Genomic DNA, 21,570 nt, shown 5'->3' with positions numbered 1-21,570 from the left:
CTAATTTACTAACGATTTACTAATGAGGACAGGAGGCTTTCACAGCCACATTAGTGCGCAAAGTCACCTGCTAACTATTCTATCGGAGCACAGTGAAAAGATGAAATGGCCTTTCAGGAAATAAAAATGTCAAAATCATTCATGATGAGTAAAAAAACCCATTAATCAATTAGTGGATGGAATACAAATTCTCTTTCTGTGACCTTTTCTGCGATTTTTTTTAAATAATTAAGTAATTTGATTGATGTTTTCAAAACATTTCAATGTGGAAAAAGTAAATGATTTAAAATACCCAAACAGCGTGTCAGCATCTTCAGTTACCAAGGAGATATTTCACTGGCTATTCGTACCTATTGAACCACTAGAGTACCGGCCTTCCTTTTAATAGTATTTTAAGGTTGCAAGTAGTAGACCTAAATGCTAGTCCGTCAGCTCCTAACATTTTTTTTTTTGAGTTGTTGGGATGATAAAAATTTAAAATGTGCATTCAGTCTGTATATTGCCATGTGAGGCAAATAAATTTATTTTACACATGACTGCAAAACATACTGTTTGCTATTTTATTATTTGTTTGCCTGGAGAAAATAAATGTACATGTAATGACTTTAACTAAACAAGTGACCCACAAATTCTAAATAAAAAAACCAATAAACAACCCAAATAGCCCCGGGAATTTTCCCCACAAAAGGAACATCAGAGCAGATGTTCAACACCAGCACAGTTTATATCAGTGAATCAAATTTTGTTGCACTACTTAATTATACGGATAATAAGGACAGCAAAGATATATTTTACCAGTAGTAACTGTTTCAAGTGGTAAGATTTTCAATATGTAAAAATCTTCCTATAATGAGCAGCAAAAAGATAAGGCACAAAATAGACTAAGTAAGTCAATCTTTAGCAAATTAGAGTAAATTAGAGTTCTAATGTATATTGAAATAAAAATAATTGACATTATTTTTTAAAAAGAAGATATGAATGTAAAGTCCTGGAAATCTACAGATTTAAGATTGACATGTAACATGATAAACACAGGCTAATGGATCTATGGTTTAAATTAAGACCATGCTGAATTGTACTACTAGATGTACTATTAATGTACTCAGCAATACACACAGGGATTCACATCCCAAACCCAGCAGACCATTGTTTCGTTTATACTGCTTTAGTAGAGTGAAGAGATATAAATCACTGACAGAAAGACTGAATTTTAAAAATCTATCTAAATTCATGTAGTGTACATTTGTATACATTGAGTCCATTTAAATAAGGATAGGAACTTGTAATAACACTAAATAGTTACCTTACTAAAAGTGCAATGTGTCATTTTCCCCTATCAGCATTAATTGTAGTGATGCCTTCCTTTTGAAACTGAACACAATCACCTGTTGGTTTGTGAGCTAGTGGTTTTAGGCCTCATGTGAGGCCTGGATCTTCTCATTACGCACCGAGTCAAATGTCAAACATGAAGCTGCCACATCCTGACTCATACCTTGCTGTTAATCTTAGTATAATATAAGTATATGTAAAGATGTGCTTAAGAGGATAGACTCAGTATTAAAGTGTTTATTAAGGTAGGATTAGATGTAAAAGTTTGACTTGTTCCTGAAGCCAGAGGCGTTGCCCCCTGCTGGTCATTAGAATGAATGAACTGACCTCTACTGTCCATTCACACTACACCAAAAGCTGTGTAAATGCAGTGCATCCATGTGTGCAAACTCCAGCTGAATGACCTGAACAATCTGCAGTAACAAGAAAATGTGTTGTCACTTTCAGTCCTAGCTTTGCTGACTGAACAGGATGATGACTCACGCACATAAAACAGCTTAAATTAAATAAGCATCAACAGGGAGGCAAAATAGATTGGAATGCTATAATAAACCTATGAAAATTAAGCGGCTGTGACAGACTGCTAATGATGGATGGGATGACAGTTTTGGGTCTCTCCTGAGCCTTCATGCATGAGATGCAAGGACCAAACCCCTGCCTCTGACACAGGTACCCCTGCTTACTCCCTGCATCAAATGACTCCACTTACATTGTGTGTCAGCTCAAAGTATTTCTGGCATGCCAGCTGGTAGTGCATTCCTTTAACCAGCTCCAGGATCTGCAACAAAAGGCACAGTTCACAAAAATTAAGGTTAAACTTCTACACCTTAGATACTGATACAGCAACTCTACAGAGAATACTGTTGCCAATTTTTGCTTCCCCCGCCCTCTATTTAAAATGACTTTACACATTCCTTTTTTTTAGTAAATCATCATGACAGAAGTGAATACATCCTTCAAAAAATCTCTTCAAACCTAATAAAAACAGATCACATACATATTTAGGCTAATCTAAATATTCATGCCCTGGGTCAGCTCTTTGGAGAATAACCAGTGGCAATGATTACAGATCTCAATTTTGGGGGATTTTTTTTTTTTTGCCTTCTGAAGCTCTACAAAGCGGAAAAGGGAGAGGGTGAACACCCAGCCTGCAGCCCAACTTTTTACTGGGTCACATAAGAACGGCAACGTTCTGGTAATAAAGCCACTGTAGTGTGCAGTGAGACTGCATACTCGGGGTGAGTGACCTGCTGAAAAAAGAAAAATCCCAAGTTATCAGTACTCACTAGGAGAGAGACACTTCTGAGGAGTCTGCCTGAAATTAGTTCCTTCATTATTCCCCAGATTCCTGAAGGCTGCCTCCAGCATGAAACTGCCACCAGCATGCTAAACACTGAGGCTGGGGTTAGATCAGTGTCGAGCTACGCACCGTTTCAGTCAGACTTTGCCGTTTTTATCAGAGCTTTAGTTTGCTTAGTGGAATATGAGGAGCATTTGCTAAAATGCACACAAATGATGGATAATATAGGAACAATACAAGCTGTGTTATTATGGTAAGGCTTTTATTTTGTGAGGTTTATTTCTGAAGGTTCCTCTGGGATTATAGAACAACGTCTTAGATTCACAAGACATTTCGTGATACTATTACAGCCTTAGTTATCTTTACCTTTTTGGTCTCTCAGAAATAAATCTCTTTTATATTCACAAAACCTCATGTGTGAATATATACCCAAACGTCTCTACAAATGCTGCACAGATTGCCATAAATTATTGACTTGTATATTCGTTTTTCACCTTTTTTTTGTAAGCAATCTGCACACCATCTCCCCGCTGAAAGGGTTCAGCAATTTTTAGAAGACTGTTTATTATCAGTAAAACTCAAAATATGTATATGTAGTTGTATTTACCTGTACTGATCTTTCTGTGTAAAACTGCTCCAAATCAAAGCTGTACCACATGGCATTAGCTTGTCCCGATCAGATGTGTGACAAAAAAGGTGATAATGTAGGTAGGGTCAAGTGATTAAAGCCCAGAGACCAGTCCATATATATATATATATATATATGTGTTAGGGGTGCAACGATACTCGTATCGATATTGAACCGTTCGATACAGTGCTTTCGGTTCGGTACGCATATGTATCGAACAATACAAAATTTGTAATTTATTTTATCAACTTTCCTTCTGATGATGCTGTCTGTGTTGAGCGCTCAGTGAATCTGCGTTCGACTACTCCGCCTAGGCTGCACTGTCGAGCGCAGATCCACTGAGCATTCAACACAGACAGCATTGTCAGAAGGAAGAGCGCAGGGCAAGCTAGCGAGACAGAAGTTAAGCTCTCTTTGCAACATGGCAAATTGAACCTCCCCCACCCTCATTCAGATCTGGCGTTTGGAATTATTTTGGTTTTCATGTGACGTATGACCCTGAAGGTAAGCGAGTCATGGACTAAAGTAAGACAGTATGTTGGATGTGCCACGCAATGCTCAATTACATGGGTGGGAACTAGTGTGTTAGCGCAGTTAGCTCGTTAACGTGTTGGCCGTCTAGCCCTACGCACGGGGCGATCAGGGGTAGCTCGTTAACGGAGATTTGCCGTGTTGTGGCGTTAACGTCATTTCAACGAGATTAACGCTGACAGCACTAGTGGGAACACAACGAATATGACTGCACATTTATGCCGACATCATCCTAGTGCAAAGACAAGTGGAAGCAGACGAAAACAACAAGCATGCTACAAACTTTACCCGAGTCATTTAGACAGCCGTTAGCACATGATCTCCTTATGGGGACCTGATATGTTTAATATTGTGGCGAGCTCAGACAAGGAGGAGACAGAGGTGTCGTTTGGTCTTGCTTCCCGTGAGCTAGCCAGGGAGCACATCTGCAGATGAACACTGCCGCTAGCTAACTGCTCAGCGCGGGCAACCGCACAGCAACAACAACAACAACACACAGGGCGCCCTCTGACCCCGGAAGGACACACCGTCGCAGCGAGAGGGCGTCACCCGTCACTATGGCAACATAAAAAAATAACATAACTGTACAAACAGAACCCAGAACCCCCATTAGAACCCATGAGAAATGCAAGAAATGCATTATTGCTCAGTCTGCAATATCTTTCCCAGAACAAACACCAATTGCAAATAACATACTAAAAATAAACCTGAAAAATCTGTTTAGAACAGCGTACTATGTTGCAAAGAGTGAACTACCACTGGCAAAATTTAGCAGTCTTTGCAAACTTCAAAAAGCAAATGGCCTAGATCTTGGTTCCACTTGTCTCTTACCCGTGACTTCAGTGGAAATTTCAAATTCAGGATCTGACACAGACTGATTCAAGTCCTACACAGTTCTTACAAGTTCATAGAAATTTTCTGTTCAATTAGAACCAATGATGATTGTAATTTTTATACAATGTTGTAATTTGTTTTTCAACAATTTTTTGATTAATGTTTTGTTTCCTTTACAATATTATACTTTAATGTATAATATTGTAAAGGAAACAAAACATTAATCAAAAAAATACTCTTTTTTATTTTATATTTATTATATATATATATATAAAAAACAAAAGAAGCTCTATTCTGCAGGGGGCATTTACAATATTTAAGACAAACTGCCATTGGCTACTAACATGAGTACTATTTGGTGGTTTCTAAATTATTTCTTTGACAGTTTTTATAAATCCAATAAGATTGCTGGCTGAGTTTTGTGAGACTGAAGAAGAAACATAACCCACATGCTGTCCCCAGTCAGAGAAGGGAATTGTGGCTAGAGGGCTGTTCAACCATTTGACAAAACCGACTGTGGACAGATGGCACCCACCTGATTGATTCCACTGGGAGACACTTTGTACACTTGAAGCTTCTGCTTCAGCAGCTCCGGGTCGCTGTGACGGAATGGACATCCTACAAAGATAAGGCGGGATTTTATTTAAAGGGAAAAAATGCAAATAAAGAATTTCAACAGTTGGAAGAAAATAAAGGAGCATGAAAGCACATTAAACTATAACTGCAGATTTGCAAAGATTTAGCGAACACAAATGTGTTACTGTTTCCAAACCAACCACTTCTTCCAACAGCCGTCAACTCACCATGATGGTCTCCTTGGCTGGGTGGGTTTGATAAAATCACCTTCATGCAACTGTAGGGGGTGTAGTCTGTTCGCTTTCCTTCTTTGCCAAACATGTGGCGGATGCTGTAGGCATATGCTTTGTCAAACTACAGAAAGGGGAGAGAAGGAGAGAGGAAGCGAAAGGCATTAGTGAGGATGAGAGTGTAAGAGGGACAAGGTAAGGGTGAAAAGAGTCATTGTCATACATCATGTCAGTTTTGACAGGGTGTTTTCCTCAATGAAATATAGAGCTATTAGAGAGAACCTGCTGTAGAGGTGTCGCCACACTCGAGATAGTTGAACCACGGATGCTGTAATATGGCCATCTTTCTCAGAACTTTTGCCCACTGCCCTGTAGAAGGACTCAATTCAATATGAAGTCTATTTTAAATTCAACAAAACAAGGCCCCAGAACACAGTTTAATGTACACAGCACTTTTGTAATCCTCAATGTGCAGCTCACACTCAGATGAGCAGTTCAATCCTCTAAACTGCTCTAATGAGTTTACTGTAAGTAAAGCAAGCATTTTATATTTCAGTACAGCAGTTGTTTGTGTGAATGTCTGCCGTTCATTGTGTAACAGGCGTTTTGGATTCAACCTATTGAAGGTGACATGCTCAACATGCCAGTCGTTTTAGCTTTGACCTGCCCAGAGTAGTACCCTGCCTTTCGCTCAGTGACAGCTGGGACAGGCCCCCTATGATCCCAAACTGGAAAGCAAATTAAGAAAATTGATGATATTATGGGATGGATATGCTGAATACATGGACTGTAATTACTACTCTTTAAATTTTATAGACTTAAAAAAAATAGTGAGATTTCTTGACAATGAAAATGATCGTGTTTTTTGCCCTGCATAAACATGAATATTTTCATTTATACTACAACTTTGCATTAGTACTAACCATCAAGTGTACAGTCAGACTGAATTTACACTCAGATAAAGCCAGGTCTTGTTATATCTTATTCAACAGTTCAATGGCTTAAAGGCAGCAGAACTATGCAAATCCTGGTTTGACATCTTGAAAACCCTTTACCTGATCTGCCCTAAAAGTTGGAGATCAAAGTCAAGGACACATATGAACTGTATTACAGACCTCTGAAATCCTTCTCATCATCTTCTAGCTGGTTATACTTTTTGATGGGGGTCATTTTACACAATCTTTGCAGTGAACTTTTTATTGCACAGTAATTCTGTGCAGTCATTAAAATGCATCGCAGTGACCGTGCCTTTAAAAATCCGACTGTAAAATACAGGGAGGGCGCTCTGACAGTGGCAGAAACACAATCAACATGACTGCACCCATCATAACACATTAATGTTGCAATAAAACCCTGCAAACTTACTAATGTGCCAAGCTGCAGTGGCAATTTAAAAACTTGTAAAACCTTCTTTAAGTACGATAAATCAAATAATAAATATAAGAGGTCTTTCCTGATTAAGACTCCCTTACTCTATTAAAACAAAGCACGGGAACTCCACAAGTGTTACAGCATATTCAAGATGTTACCTGGAATTTAAAAACAATCATTTCTAGGCTAAAAGTGACATAAAGCCTCAAAAACCATACTAAACAGTCATTTGTCCCAGCAAAGCTGAGGTAAAGCACAACCTGGCGTGTGAATGAAACCCCTCTAAATGTGTTTTTTTTATGTTTTTGTTTTGCCTCAACCTACACTTCAGATAATCCTGGATATACCCCGATACAGCTGACCCCCAAACTGAGCAAATTTACAAAAGATGCGTTCAATGGAGTTGAGCCAAAGCTGCTCTTATGCATATCTTGGCTCATGGGACTACATCACTATAACATCCCCCCACACTCTACAGCACATTCACAAAATCCTGAATTAGGTCACAATCAAAAGGGATTACTTAAGAGTGAGTGAGAGTGTGTGTGTGCGCGTGTGTAAACTTGGCATGGCTTCTTAGGCTCAGCCCATAGTGACTGATGTGCTTATAGCTCCAATCCCTCTCATGTTAAATACCATTATAATACATTTCCCTTTCAATCTGCACAACGGGCCTTTTCACACCAAAAAGCTACAACATAAAGGTGAGTGACTATAAAATGCAGGAGCAGCAGTTCAGTAGTTTGATGTTGCAGAAAAGAAGACATTGATCGCTTTTTAAAAGGTCATTCACGCAAAATTAGCATTTAACTAAATATTTGAAAAATTAGAGCAGCAAAGTCACTGAGACAAAATCTGTAACTCATGAAACAGTTTAAACTAAATGGGAGGACTTAAAAAAACTTCACTGTGACAGTTGGAATTTTAAGGAATTTTTAATTTTAGCCTATTTTGACATGTCAAACTAGGAAAGCTGTGTGTGTGTGTGTGTGTGTGTGTGTGTGTGTGTGTGTGTGTGTGTGTGTGTGGAGGGGGTTGCATTGGTTTCTTCAGCTTCAGAGTCTGGTGTTGCTGTCTCACTGTCAAAAGTGTCATGGCTGACCGTTCTGCCTTAAAAGCACAGGGCCACAATGTTATTAGCAGCACCTGTGTCATATCTGCTATCCCATGTCATAACTTTTGCAGTAGGTGCCTATTATAGCTTCACCAATACAGAATTTGACATCACTGCCATGACACATGGGCTGTTATTCTTTACCGACAGATCCCATAAATTTAAATTTTGAAGAATTGTGACCAAAATATTGCCACTGGGTAGCTTTGGTAGCTTTTAAACTCAGCATGAGCAGTAAAAATAAAGGAAAGTCTCAGACTATCTGGCTTTTAAACATTATACATCACATATGTGATTTACTGGCAAATATTCTGTTAATTTGGGTCTGGAATTGAGTTTTTCAAGCTGCTAAAATAGTGGTCCAAGAGGAGAAAAGACACAAAAATTCTAATTAATTCCTACATCCTGATGCTACTAATGAGTTGAATGTTGTTTAAGAAAGAAAGAAAGAATAAAAAGAGAGAAAGAAAGACAAAAATCATCTCAGGATTTATTTAATATGGGGTAGCAACAAAGAAGCGTGGGGCTCCTTTTAAATTATACTGAGATAAAAATAGCAAGGTGCACATTTGTAACACATCTCCAAAAGCAGTTAATATGACATGTCATCTAATGACTCATTTGTTTAACCTACATTATGAAAGAATGTGTCAGTTAGTGGAAGTTAATTAACCTTAAGTTAACATTTGAAAAACAAGTAGTTTAAAAGCAGGCCAACCCCCTCAAGGCAATGCAACACACTCAAATGTGGTACAAATAGACACTCCTCCAAATGAATTGGCCAACTTCTGTAGCAAGAATAATGGATAGATCAAGTTGATTTCATCAATTTTCTCTCCCCCTCTAGTCTAATATTACATTGCCTCTTCCTCCGGGCCTCCCTTTTGGCAACGCTGCCTCCCATCTTTTTCCTCTGTGCCTGTCGCATACTAATGAGCAAGCTTTGTGCAGCCTGGCACAAAGTGCAGTCCCTGACACAACACATACATCACAGAGAGCTGTGATCTGGTCAGCGTGATTCTGCTGCCTCTGCTGTGGAAGAAGAGCAGAGCTTTGTGCACAGCTACTTGCTCTGAGAACTTGTACACGGGACCCAAGCCACCTCTGTACAGGGTGCTAAAGAGGGCTGTGCTATACCATGGGGCTCTCACTGAGACTGCTTTACTAGGGTTAGTAAAGGGTTAGTAAATTAACAGCTTAAAAAAAGTGAATGGAATGCCTTTGTGGCTCAAGTAAAATTCCTTATTTAAATATCTGCATTCAAGAAAGAAAAAAAAAACCTCACTGAACTAAACTCTAAAATAGCTATCCTGACATCAATCATGGTTCGCATTAGTGCAAAACTATTTCTGAGTGCTCCACAAATTATTCAGTGATATTTTTACTTTTCATCTCCTTAGTATGCATGCATCTGTATGTTCTCCAACCAGAATTACCCTACTTTAACTATCTTTTGGAGTGAATATCTATATTTGAAATGGCAGAGTACATCTTTTAATAACACTCCTATTAACCGTTCCCAGAATACAAACACTACATATTGCCAAAAAAATATGCCTATTACAATTCCAATCAAATTGTATGTCCTAAACATGCAACTTTTTGTGGCTTTTATGGATTGCAATCATGCAATAAACAGCAGTGAACAACAGTTTCGTGTCTCTTCGATTAATATTAGACATCAGGGTTGCTAAAATTCATTAGCCTCCCATTGATCCCATGTACACCCTGCTTCTGCAAAGCTGGTCTTTCCCATGCAGCAAAAAGATTTGAACCTTACAAATGACAAAGCACCTGCTTTCTACGCAGCTACAACCATGTGCATCTTTGTGTATCCATTCTGGTCAGAATCCTGTAATCTGTTTCCTCATTACTCTTTCAACTGAGGCACCAGCAAGAAACAGGGGCTCAAGACAATCCCACATGCTTGGACAAAATGTCTGGCTGATGCAAAACATGACCCAGACTGGAAAGAGCGCAGGCTACCTGGGGTGACACGACCAGGATGCCAGCCATGTGATCTACTACTACAAATTAGTATTCAAAGACTACAGGGCTCTGGGATCAAGGCCCGTCCATAAGGACAACCACACCAGACTGCTACATCAGGTGTCTATTCAACTCAGCACAATCACTTCTTGGCACTTGCTGTGGAGTAGGGCTGGGCCATATTATACCGTTCACGGTAATACCGGTATAATGTTAGGCAACGATAGGAAAATGAAATATCGCGATAGAATGGGAGTAAAACGCGCATGCGCAGTGCCTTTGTTTTCATACGCACATGGCCGATTGTTGAGTGAAACAGATGAACCAGAATTGGTTTGTAAAATGGTGCAACTTCAGTGATGTGGAACTGGTTTGGTGTTTGTCCGTCAGATACACAACAAAGCACATTTTTTTCAGAACATGCAAGCGGCCGTTGTTATTGTCATATTTGTCAGACTAAGATGCTCTTAAATCTGGGAGTAATCTGGGTCCTAAACTCCGTATGCTTCAGGTCAAACGAACACTGCAGCATCACTTTGAGTTAAAAACTGTCTAAATTCTTTCATCTTTAATAAAACGATCAGCATTGCTGCTTTACCAGGTGTAACTATAAAGTTCAACTTCCAGGCATCCATGAAAACAAAAGTTATTACATTTAACGGAGTTAGAAGTTAGCAGGAAGCTAGCGGAAGTTAGCTCGCTAGTTTCGCTAGTTACCTAAGCATGATATTGCATGTTCTGACTGAGAGATTTCTGAAAAAAATCAAACGTACAGCTCTGCTATCACTTCCAACATAAATGAAGACAGGAAACTAAACAGCAGTGACGTTTGTAGGGTTACTGTAGTTGGGCTAGCTGGTATATAATGATGTGCTACGTGATCGCTAGCGACACAGCTATGTTAGCATAACATAAACAGTGAAGCTGGAGGACGAACACTAACACTTTTCCACTTATAAAAGTTAACGTGAAGGTTCTTCATGGTTAGAGACAAATGCAATCGCATGGCAGGATGCTGTAAACGGACCAAACTTCAGTCAGGAGAACAACTGAGATAATCCATCCACAATATGAGGTTAGTCATTAATATACTGCAACAACATGGGAATAGAGCAGCTGCCAGAGAATTCAACATTAATGAATCAATGGTACAGAAGTGGAGGAAGCAAGAAGAATGAGTTTAATAAAGTTTGATTTATCTGACTGCTTTGTTTCACTTAATGTGCCTTATAATCCCGTGCACCTTATGGTCCGAAAAATGCGTACTGCACACTGCAGTTTAATGTTGCAAAGCACCTCTTTTTAACTTCAGTGGATATTATACATGGTTATGCTCAGGATATGTCAGCCCGTTTCTACTGGAAATGCCTTTTGGTTAAACTTTCAGCAAGGAATTTGCATTTGCACTGTTACATTTTTATAAAGCTTTAATGTACATAAAAACCAGCTTCTTGTTTAAGTGAAAATAAATGGAAGGTTGTCTTTTTGCGCTAGTAATGTTGTGGAGTTGTATTTTGTCTCGCATCAATTATATCGTCGGTTATATCGTTATCGCAAATTTTCAAATATATATCGTGATAAATATTTTGGCCATATCGCCCTGCTCTACTGTGGAGTCTGTTAATACTGTATCTTTTGATGAGCACTCAAAGCTGCAATCCACTTATGTGTGAGCTCTGCATGGATGTCAGCATTAGTCAGATCCACAGTATTTCTGCACATCTTATAAAATATAAATGATTTGATGACAGCAGGTAAAAACACCTCATTCGCAAGTATTTTTGCAACTAACACAACAAACGTTTTCTCAATGCATCTTTTAATCTAGAACAAACGCACCAGGATTTAGAGGTTTCCAGACTTCAAGACAATGAAAGGTACCCATTTAAAGAAATAAAGCTGACAAATATTTTGGATTTTGCATGTTGAGTGGTGCATATAATTAAAGTGAATAGAATTGCTGACTAATCAGCTCTTAAATTAGGTTGGAACAGAGCAGCAAACAGTCATAAGGTGTAACAGTGAGTTCAGTGTGGAAGAGCAAAACACACTCAAAGAACTGGTTGAGTAAGGTATGCTTAACCCGATATGTTTAGATCCCAACTTTAGGAGAGATTGTTTTCACATCTAATGAACATTAGAGTGCATCTTTTAGGAAACGTGATATCTCAAGAAATTCCCAAATGCCCACACTGTGGATGGAGCATTTAAAACAAAAAGCCTACTCAAAAACCACAGGGCAGCCATATTTCACGTCTAAGATAGCCCAGACAAGGTGAGGCATGTGAGGAGGTTTCCACATTCTGTAGTGCTTACTGTAAAGGCAACTAAAAAAGCAATTTGATACAACAAGAGAAATTAAGAAGTTATTTTCTTGATAGATGATAAGGAAATGCTTTAACATTTATCTGAATCGATGTACGCATGCCAGACCAATTCAGAGACATCCCATCTAACAAATGAGGTATGATCACAAAGTCCTGCAATGCTGCAAACCAAAAATACTTTGTGCGCTTTGATGCATAAAGCATCAAGGGAAGGCTTGAACTGTGGTGAGTACAACACAAAGCGCTCGAAAATATGCTTGTTTATTGACATCAACAACAAAGTCTCCACCTTAAAGGCTGTTATTTTTCACACAGAGAGGAAATCCAGCATGCATGGCGAGTAAGTGTGTTCATATCGCTGGAAGCCAGAGGTGAATAAGAGGATGGCTTTGAAAGTGAATAGCAGCATAGTTTGTGCTTTTAATAAACCCACTGAACTTTCTGATCACACCTCCTAAAGTATCTGCAACTATGGTGAATCAACACGGGAAACAAATCTCCCCGGCCCTGTTAACATAACACAAACAACACGATCTATCCAAACTTTTAGAGTCAAGTCAAAAAATCTAAAAAAATTAATAGTCTAATAAATTTATATTTAAAGCCTTGCAAGACTAAAAAGCATGATTCATAGCTACTTAACTCCACAGCATGAAATTCTATTTGTTCTATCTGAGCTGGTCCATTATGTGGAGTCTCCTGTCACTTCTCTCTCTTACTCACATAAAGAGTGAGCGTTTTCTTCATGCAGAACAATTTTAATGTCTTTACTGTGTCTGTCTCCTACCGAGAGACATAATAACCCAACTCATAACCACTTCAGTTTTCATTAGCCTCATCAAAGCACTGAGTGCACCTAATGACACCAGTGAACTTTCCTTCAATCAATAAAGCTTTGATGGAACCACTTAATCTCCAATAAAAGCAGCCCCACCCACTGAAGTGTTGAGCAGACCAGACCAAAAACCCTCAGTCTGAGAAATTCAGACATCACTGTATCACTATATTTTACTTAACTTCCAGCAACATATGTACCATCATATGTTGTAAAAAACAAAAAAAACCAAGAATGTTTTGAAATGGGATCAAATTTAGCCTGTAAAATTAAAAAAAATAAAAAACTGTAGCCCGTATCATTTCTGGGGTGGATGAACGGTTACCGAGTCAGGGCTCGCAAAATCGCTAGCCCAACGTCCCGGAGCTAGCGATATCTCCGGTCGGGCGACCAAAATCTATCTCAACCCCGCCCGTCGGGTATATGATAACCCGACGGGCGGGGGCTGAGATAGATTTTGCGAGCCCTGCGAGTGATGCCTGTATGTTATGTAACATTTTGTTGACAATGAACCAATTATGAATAGGATGGACTGAACCACCCTTCACCAGGAGAGCAGGTAGAAGGCATCTGTTGACATCTTGTTTTAAAGATACTCAGAAAATATTCATTTACAAAGCATTAAAATGTATCAACATTACCTTGTCTGCATCCACTTTGCCTCTTATGAACTCCATTTTCCAGAACTGCAGTGCCTGCTCCAAAGACAGGCCGATACCTTTGAGGAAGAGACCGTATTGCATCCGACCTCCGTGGCGGAGATGATGGTTTTCTCTAAGAGACTGGTGGAGCTGCCTCATACACAATGGGAATGACTTCCCTGAAAGCTGTAAGCAGGTAATTGTTAATGACAAACCTGAAGAAATGCCTTATATAATTTATATTTTCCTATAAGTACATATTTTTGTATCTATGGAGTACAAAGGATATTAATTAAGTGAAATTAAACACCACATATTTTGTATTCACTGCCCCAGACCAGCAATAAGGCCCTTCTATGCAAAAAGGCACTTGAAGAATTTGCCATGCGAAGAAATTTCAAGAACAGATGTTTAAAGCAACTTACTGAATCAATCTGATCCAAGGAGATTTTCCCAACATTCTTCTGGATGCTGTAATCCTGTCCCACATAGGCATGACTAAAAGAAGAAAAAACAATACATTATACACGTGTGTAGTTGTCAACGATCTGCTGATTCAATGACAGCAGAGCCTCAAACCTGTGCACCAGGAGCTTCATATCATAGCTTTCCTGGCTGAACAGCACCTGTAGATGCTATAGTACTTTTGGCCAGTCTATTCAGTGTTTACTGTTTGCCAGGAACTTAAAGTAGAAAACTCAAATGATCTTTTTTAGATACATTCAGCAGATTTAAAAGTATTATACAAACACCCATAACAGCTTAAGATGACGTCTTCAATTGTCTTGCTTTGTCCAACCAAGACTACAAATAATAAAAAGAAGCCAAAATCAAAATATTTTCTATGAACTCAAAGATCTATACCATTTATTCCCTTACCCTGTTCTTAAAACTGCGACTGTCTCTCTACCTTGTAATTACCCATGTGAACTAACACGACTACCATCCAATATTTTCTCCCAGAAAAGCAGCAGGCATGGTAGATAAAACAGTGCACAAGTTGGATATTTCTAGTAACCTTATGCTGGAAGAATTATGCTGAACACGCACTAAGGGGCAAAAAGTTTCCACAACATCTGGACTTTATTTAAAGTGTCTGGGTTAACTCAGACCAACCAAAGACACTTTGGTGCAGAAGATCAATTGTGCTAGAAGTCTTTTTCATGGCCACACTGGCGAAACAGCAGAGATGTTATTCATCCTGCTTCTTACCTGAGGTGGTTAAGGAGAGGTTGGAGCCGTTCATCAGAATGCACTGCTGGTAGCGAGCGAGCCGTCAACTGCAGGAGAGATGGGCATCACATGAGTAATGGCAAACAGTCTAGGTCAAAGTGTTATAACGGCCCAAAGTTGCAGGTTAAGTGCACCTGATTCGTTTTAAACTATTTGCACTTTTAACTAGCGCACAGAATCTCGTAATTAAAGCTGTCTTTCTGGAGCGCCGTTATCCAAACAGATCAGAAACGTGTAAACAATTTAAACCAAAGTTAAGTTCGCCACAGTATCTATCATTAAAGACCTTGATTATGTGTTGCTCATGTTTTACTAATTTCCAACGAAAAAAAGAAAAAAGGAAATTGCTAGGAAATTGTGCGATCAATCCTGCGACACCTATGTGAATCCACGACATTCAAAACAAATTACAAAAATCCTGCTTTACTAAATTTATCCTTGCAGCCTCTTGTCAGCTTAGTGTATCAACGCCCTTAAGAGTGATAACGTTAATGCATCTCCACGCAACCTTGGCTTAAAAAACAGTAAGATGGTTTTTCTGACTTCAAGGTGAGCAAATCATCTACGCAACACATTTTAACACCATCCTAAAACCATGTGACAGCAACTGTCAGGCTATTCTTTACAACATCCTCCGACTTGAAGCTTTCGCATGCTGTCTCAGTCTAAAAACAGGCAGCTGTAGGCCTGAATTATGTTTTTTTTATTAAAAAAGAAAAAGAAAAACAAGAAACACCCCTAAAGATCCATGTTCATTCCTCTGCAAAAAAAGCTTGAGTCTAAATCCTGACTCTTGACTTTTAGTCAGTTCCAGGTCTGCCTTGAACCATGCACCAAAGACATTTTAAGATGCAGCATTCTGTTTGTTAAACTGAACAACAAACCAATAAATGGAGTCACATGGAGAGGCAGCTTTCCGTTTCATACCTTTTTAATGACACGTTCTCTGTGATGTCCCCTTGCTGTCCCCAGCAAAGGAGAATAACCATTACAGTAACACACTGGCTCACTTACAAGAATACTAGTTTTGTTGAATTATTCCATTCCAGCAGTTAGTGGTCTGGATAATTACCTGAAAATTGGAGAATTGCAGACCGAACAACTTTTTCATTTGAGCTTTTATTTTTCTCTTCTAATTTCTAAGCTGGTCCTGCCTGAACAACTGTTGTATGTCAACAATAGTGCAAATGCAGTGACGTCGATCGTGGCTCAAGAGTTGGAGTTCGCCTTGTAATCGGAAGGTTTGCCGGTTCGAGCCCCGGCTCGGACAGTCTCGGTCGTTGTGTCCTTGGGCAAGACACTTCACCCGTTGCCTACTGGTGGTGGTCAGAGGGCCCGGTGGCGCCAGTGTCCGGCAGCCTCGCCTCTGTCAGTGCGCCCCAGGGTGGCTGTGGCTACAATGTAGCTTGCCATCACCAGTGTGTGAGTGAATGGGTGGATGACTGGATATGTAAAGCGCTTTGGGGTCCTTAGGGACTAGAAAAGCGCTATACAAATACAGGCCATTTACCATTTACGTCCTGTACTATACCATCCACGCAAACGGGTTACCGACACTGGTTATACTACAACCTGAGAGGTTTTCAGAATCACAGGGAAAACTATGATTCTACTACACCTAAATGCTACACTTCTTTCTTTTTGAGAAATAAAAAGCACCAAATTGCTCTGCATTTATTCTCAGGTACATCTAAAACTACTCTCAGAAATCACAATCCAATCATTCTGGTTATCAAACAGTTCATTTAGACAGAAGGGAGTTTTAGATAAGTAGTTCAAATTGCCAGAGAGCATTTTTAGCTCAGTGGCTCAAAGAAGCCCACTCTTTGTCATGAGGACACGGTATTAACTGAGAAGACAGTGAAAGTGGCTACTCTGTTACAGTGACAGACAACGTAACACAACCACATCACAAGGCTGAAGTGTGCATTGAAATGATTTTCTCTTAGAACTGCCGCTCCTTTGTTTAAGCTACCGTTTAACTTAAAATCCGTCGCTAAAATCAGCGCTCTAGTTTAAAACACTACACGGAAGACTGATGTACAATTACAGAGGGGAAAACAATATGAAAGGTATGCACGGTAATGGCTGACACATATTTTGCAGGCACTGATAACATACTGTATGTGAAAAAAGCAAATGAAATAATCATGAAAGGTCTTTGAAGACAAATAAAAATAAAAAGTGATTAGTGTTTGTTTTTTTTTTAAACAGGTGCACTTTTGATAAACTCAAAGGTCGTCTTTGGCTGTGTTACAACATGTGGCCGTACAAAGGAGTAATTTTGTCATGTAGAGTAAATGTATGTCTATCGTCTACTGGTTAATTAGGATGTGAGAACCTGGGTATTGATGTTTTGATGTCCAAATAAAGTGAACTCTGACCACCCGATGTGGATCTATACCAGGAAAAGAGCCAATTTCAGCAAAGGGTGCCAAACTATAAAACACTGACCCCTCATATCGATCCAATATTTACTCCACCTTACTGTACCAATTAATGAGCAGAGTGTGGTCTACTTCAGACAACTTTGAGTTTCTTCCTACATTTTCAGCTTCTTGTGCCAAAAATAAAGCGACGTCTTCTCTATAATTCTTTTAAACAGTGGCTTCTCTAATCTCGAAATATGTGTAATTCCTGTATCCACCGCTCTTACCACTCTATAACACAAAATGTAATTCACAAATACTGGTAATTGTAATGAAATAAAATATTGTTTTCTGTGTCTCAGTACAGCAAGTCATCTATTTCAAGATTTCTTGCCTAATTAACGTTGATTAATGTCAATTCATAAACCACAAACTGACACTGCCTTTAGTTGCTGCTCCTTGTGCTCATTTCGCCATCTGGACTACTCGCCACCATGGAGCTGAGCTTGGTTGTCTTCTCACATATATTATATATTTATTTTAAAAAAGAGAAAAAAAAAAGGGGAAAAAGGCCTCTGGTTCCCAAAACATTGCATTTCAAGTCCCTCAGGACATTCTAAGCAATGCAAAAGCTTGGTGATACGGCCCCATCATAAACCCCCTTCAGCAGCCTTTAAAAAAAACATCATGCCTGCAGGGACAATAAGCACTTTCCTACTAGATGTCCCAAATCTTTCCTCCAGATATTTTCTGCCACATGTGCATACTTATTCCCCTCATTTGAACCCTGTGTTTCTACCATTTCCCTCGGGGCACTGAAAGCAACAATGGCAATTTAATAATTCTCCTTATGGAATCGGGGATTCTGCATGCACAAATGGCATGAAAATGGCCACTAGTGTAAAATAATATAAAGTGAAGGTGTGATGGAGTGAGTCACAAATAGGGCTGGGTATCGTCACTGATTTCTAGAATCGATTCGATCCACGACTCGATTCAATTCTATTTAAATCTGGCAAATTTTGCCTCAGACAGTCAGAAATATTATAATTCAGATCAGTACATTTACATATTTTTGTATCTATAAAAAGGAAGCTGACACTCGCAAGACTTTATCAAAGGTGTGAGCGTCACAGCAGATACCTTTGTGTCAAAGTAGCTGAAGATAAAACACAGAAAAACATGAAGGTGATTTCCTGGCCTGGGATTTTATAAAAATATTCTGCAGTACATCAAAAATGAAAGAAAACCATTAATCAACATATTAACATTACCTCTGAAGTTACAGCGGTTTTATTAGAGACACGGCTAAGCGTTTTGCATTTTGCATAATTTTAAAGAGTTTAAATTTGTTCAGAAGCCTATTGAACGGCAGAAATTAGGTTTTCTTTTCGGAAGTAAGTAAAAGGGAAAAAAACAAAACAGCGGCCGACAGCGCTGTAAATGGTAGACTTGTGTGTAACAAGCAAGCGAATAATGCAGAAAACAGATTTTTAGACGGGAAACTGTTCTTGAAGTACAGAGAGAAAGCGAGAGAGAGAGAGAGAAGAGAGCTGTGCATGACGTGTGATTTTATCGTGGTGGAAGCAAAACAGCAAAAGTCAGAGGGAATTCATGACGATGTTTTTGTGAAGCTTAGTTTGGATCTTCTTTTGCTGCTGGTTTGGTCAATATTGTTTGGAGAGAGATAAAACTAACAGCTTTAGAATCGCCGCAAAAAGGGTGTAAACACAAAGCGCAGACACGCCGAAACATCAGAATCAGCGAGCTGTCGGCTTTCAGCCCCGACCGTGTCCGTGCCGTCGGGTGAGAAATGCGACATCTCACTGATTCTGATCCGTTGGAGGCTCCGAGCTTTGTGTTTACATCTTTGTGCAGAATCCGTGTACCTGCTCTCATTTACTGTTTTAGCTGTTTGGTGGTTCTTGAAATTTTGTGAGGTTTAACCTGAGATTCTGGCGTTTCGGTCAAAATAAATTAATATTTAAAAAAATCGATTCAGGATTTTAATGAATCGATATCACGTTATCCAAGCCAGAATCGATTTTAATCGATAAATCGATGATCAAAACCCACCCCTAGTCACAAAGGTGATGATTAAAGATAGTATTGTACTGGAGGCAATAAAATGGGCCTACATGTGTACTGTAGTCTGAACAATACTGGAGTTCAAAGCATATTCAGATTTGGAGGTTTTAAAAAGCTCAGATTTAAGTTTGAACTCTTATGTTTAGGCTTAAAAAGCAACAAAATGCTGAGAATTCTCAATTGTGCTCCTCCATTATTGTGTTAACAACACAAAAAAATAAAATTTCACTTACTGCAAGAGCTTTAGACAGCCTTGTGCGGAAATCATTGAGAACAATGGTGACAATATCCTGATGGGGAATGTATGCATAGCCTTGTTTGAGGTACACTTTCCTCAGTCGCACAAGATCCAGGGCATCTTGAAAAGGCACCTTTAAAACATAATGACAGTTGGAGGAAGAAAAAAAAAACAATTAAATCATTAATGTGTTCACAGTATAAAGGCCAGCCGTTGTCCTTAGTAATTTGGCTGCTTAAATTGTGATCCAAGGATACAATTTAAGCTCAGCAAACCAAATGGGATGATTTACATTCTCCCAGTGAAAATGATTGTCAGTAGCAAGGAAATTTAAATTAAACTCTAGCTTTTTAAATTCTGTTAATAGAAAAAACTGCATTTAATCCATTTGCATGTTAAATCATTATGAGTAGAGACCTGACTGACAGAACATAATCACAGCCTTTAAAAGATTTGCCTACTATGCACATCGGAATATACAACATAATGTCAATGCATTTCTTTAGTAAGAGTAAGATAAACACATGTGGCGTTGTAATTCTACATTTGGAAAAGCTGGATTTTTTCCATAATGTTGGTTTAAAACTGCCCCGGGGAGAAATATTTGCTCATTTATTTCATATCGGTGATGATCTGTCTCTATCTGATGAGATACTGGCTCCAGGGGATGAGGGGTTTTATTAAAAAAAAAAAAAAAAAAAGTAGCGCTAAGCAGACAAATCAGAGTTTTACTCCAGTGTATAAAAGTACTCTCACACATGTAAGCATTACACAATAGATATGATGCAAATGAGAAAGCTTGAGGGGTAATTTGTCCAAGTCTAATACTGGACAAAAAGAAGACGTTACTAGAATTCAAAACACAGGATCCAAGATGTTCTGCAAAGTCTGACCAACCTACCTTACACCATATATTATCCTGCACTGTGCTATTACCTTTAATGATCGCTACTTCAAAAACTCTCCTGAATGACTCTTAACTATGCAGAAAGAGAACTCGAGCCATCATGACACATCAACCTAACAGGGCCACTGTCTAGATGTCTTGGAAGTTACATTCCCTCTGTGGTGTGTTCGTGAATATAAACTATAACCTACACTATATATATGTCTCACCTTGTAGAACTCGTGTTCCATCACCTTGATTCCACTGACGCCAAAGCTGGAGTTTATAAGTTGATCCTTCAGCGCAGTCTTCTCCTCGCTGCTAATCTGAAAAGTTGTGAGATTTCATTGAGGAGTTGCATAAGCTGAACTGTTAATATGATGTTAATAAGCTTGTGGAAAACAAACATTGTTTAAAAAAACAAAACAAAAACCTAAAGTTGGCTTTGCATTCTTGCTTACACCCCGCCACCACCATGTTATCCAAACCTACTGTAGTTCTTTCCTTTTGTGAGCCTAAAAGCAAAACAGAGACTAAGTACACTATATAATATATAGTGTAAACTATATATATTATATTTATGTTTTGGGATTTATTATTTAAAAAAATAATACACACATATTTGAAATATAATTTTTTTCACAATTAAATCTTTTACTGAATAGGGCCAACTTTTTAAAGATGGAAGATGTTATGATGATTGAACAGCTCCACCTAGTGAAAATACAACTGAACACCACTATGCTGTGTATAGAAACAACTGGCATGGATTTAGGCCCGTGTCCTCAACATACTCTGAGCCTGACATAGAAACAAAATCCAAGATATAGTTTCTAAAACACATTATGGTAAAGAGGCACTTAAATGTAAGTTAATCAAATATAAGTAAGTAAATTTTCAAGGTGATATAAAAAAAAAAAAGACTAATTGTGTGTTTCTGAATAAGTCACTATTACAAGAAGACAGAAATTCCCAGTTTGTAAAAGTTCCCAGTTGGAATTTTTTTGTGGTAAGCCTCCTCAACTTAAATTTCCAGAAAAAAACATTTTTG

The 21,570-nt window shown here is 38.7% G+C and overlaps 1 protein-coding gene across 2 annotated transcripts in view; it reads right to left on the bottom strand.

Annotated features, from left to right (window-relative positions):
• LOC146561560 (DNA primase large subunit-like) overlaps nt 1-21,570 on the bottom strand; it is a 28,185-nt gene that overhangs the window by 686 nt on the left and 5,929 nt on the right. For both annotated transcript variants that reach the window (XM_085243032.1, XM_085243031.1), the window contains exons 6-13: nt 20,750-20,845; nt 19,629-19,766; nt 14,918-14,985; nt 14,131-14,203; nt 13,706-13,891; nt 5,426-5,552; nt 5,158-5,240; nt 2,039-2,107 (exon numbers count right to left, since the gene is read on the bottom strand). In XM_085243032.1, coding sequence (XP_085099158.1) covers nt 2,039-2,107; nt 5,158-5,240; nt 5,426-5,552; nt 13,706-13,891; nt 14,131-14,203; nt 14,918-14,985; nt 19,629-19,766; nt 20,750-20,845 — 840 coding nt within the window. The remainder of the gene's footprint in view (nt 1-2,038; nt 2,108-5,157; nt 5,241-5,425; nt 5,553-13,705; nt 13,892-14,130; nt 14,204-14,917; nt 14,986-19,628; nt 19,767-20,749; nt 20,846-21,570) is intronic.

This window comes from Mchenga conophoros, linkage group LG13 (genome assembly GCF_057382185.1).
Source record: "Mchenga conophoros isolate Kocher_MC1m ecotype Shallow Benthic linkage group LG13, M_conophoros_male_GT1.1, whole genome shotgun sequence".
Lineage (NCBI taxonomy): Eukaryota > Metazoa > Chordata > Actinopteri > Cichliformes > Cichlidae > Mchenga > Mchenga conophoros.
This window is presented reverse-complemented; position numbering and strand designations above follow the sequence as displayed.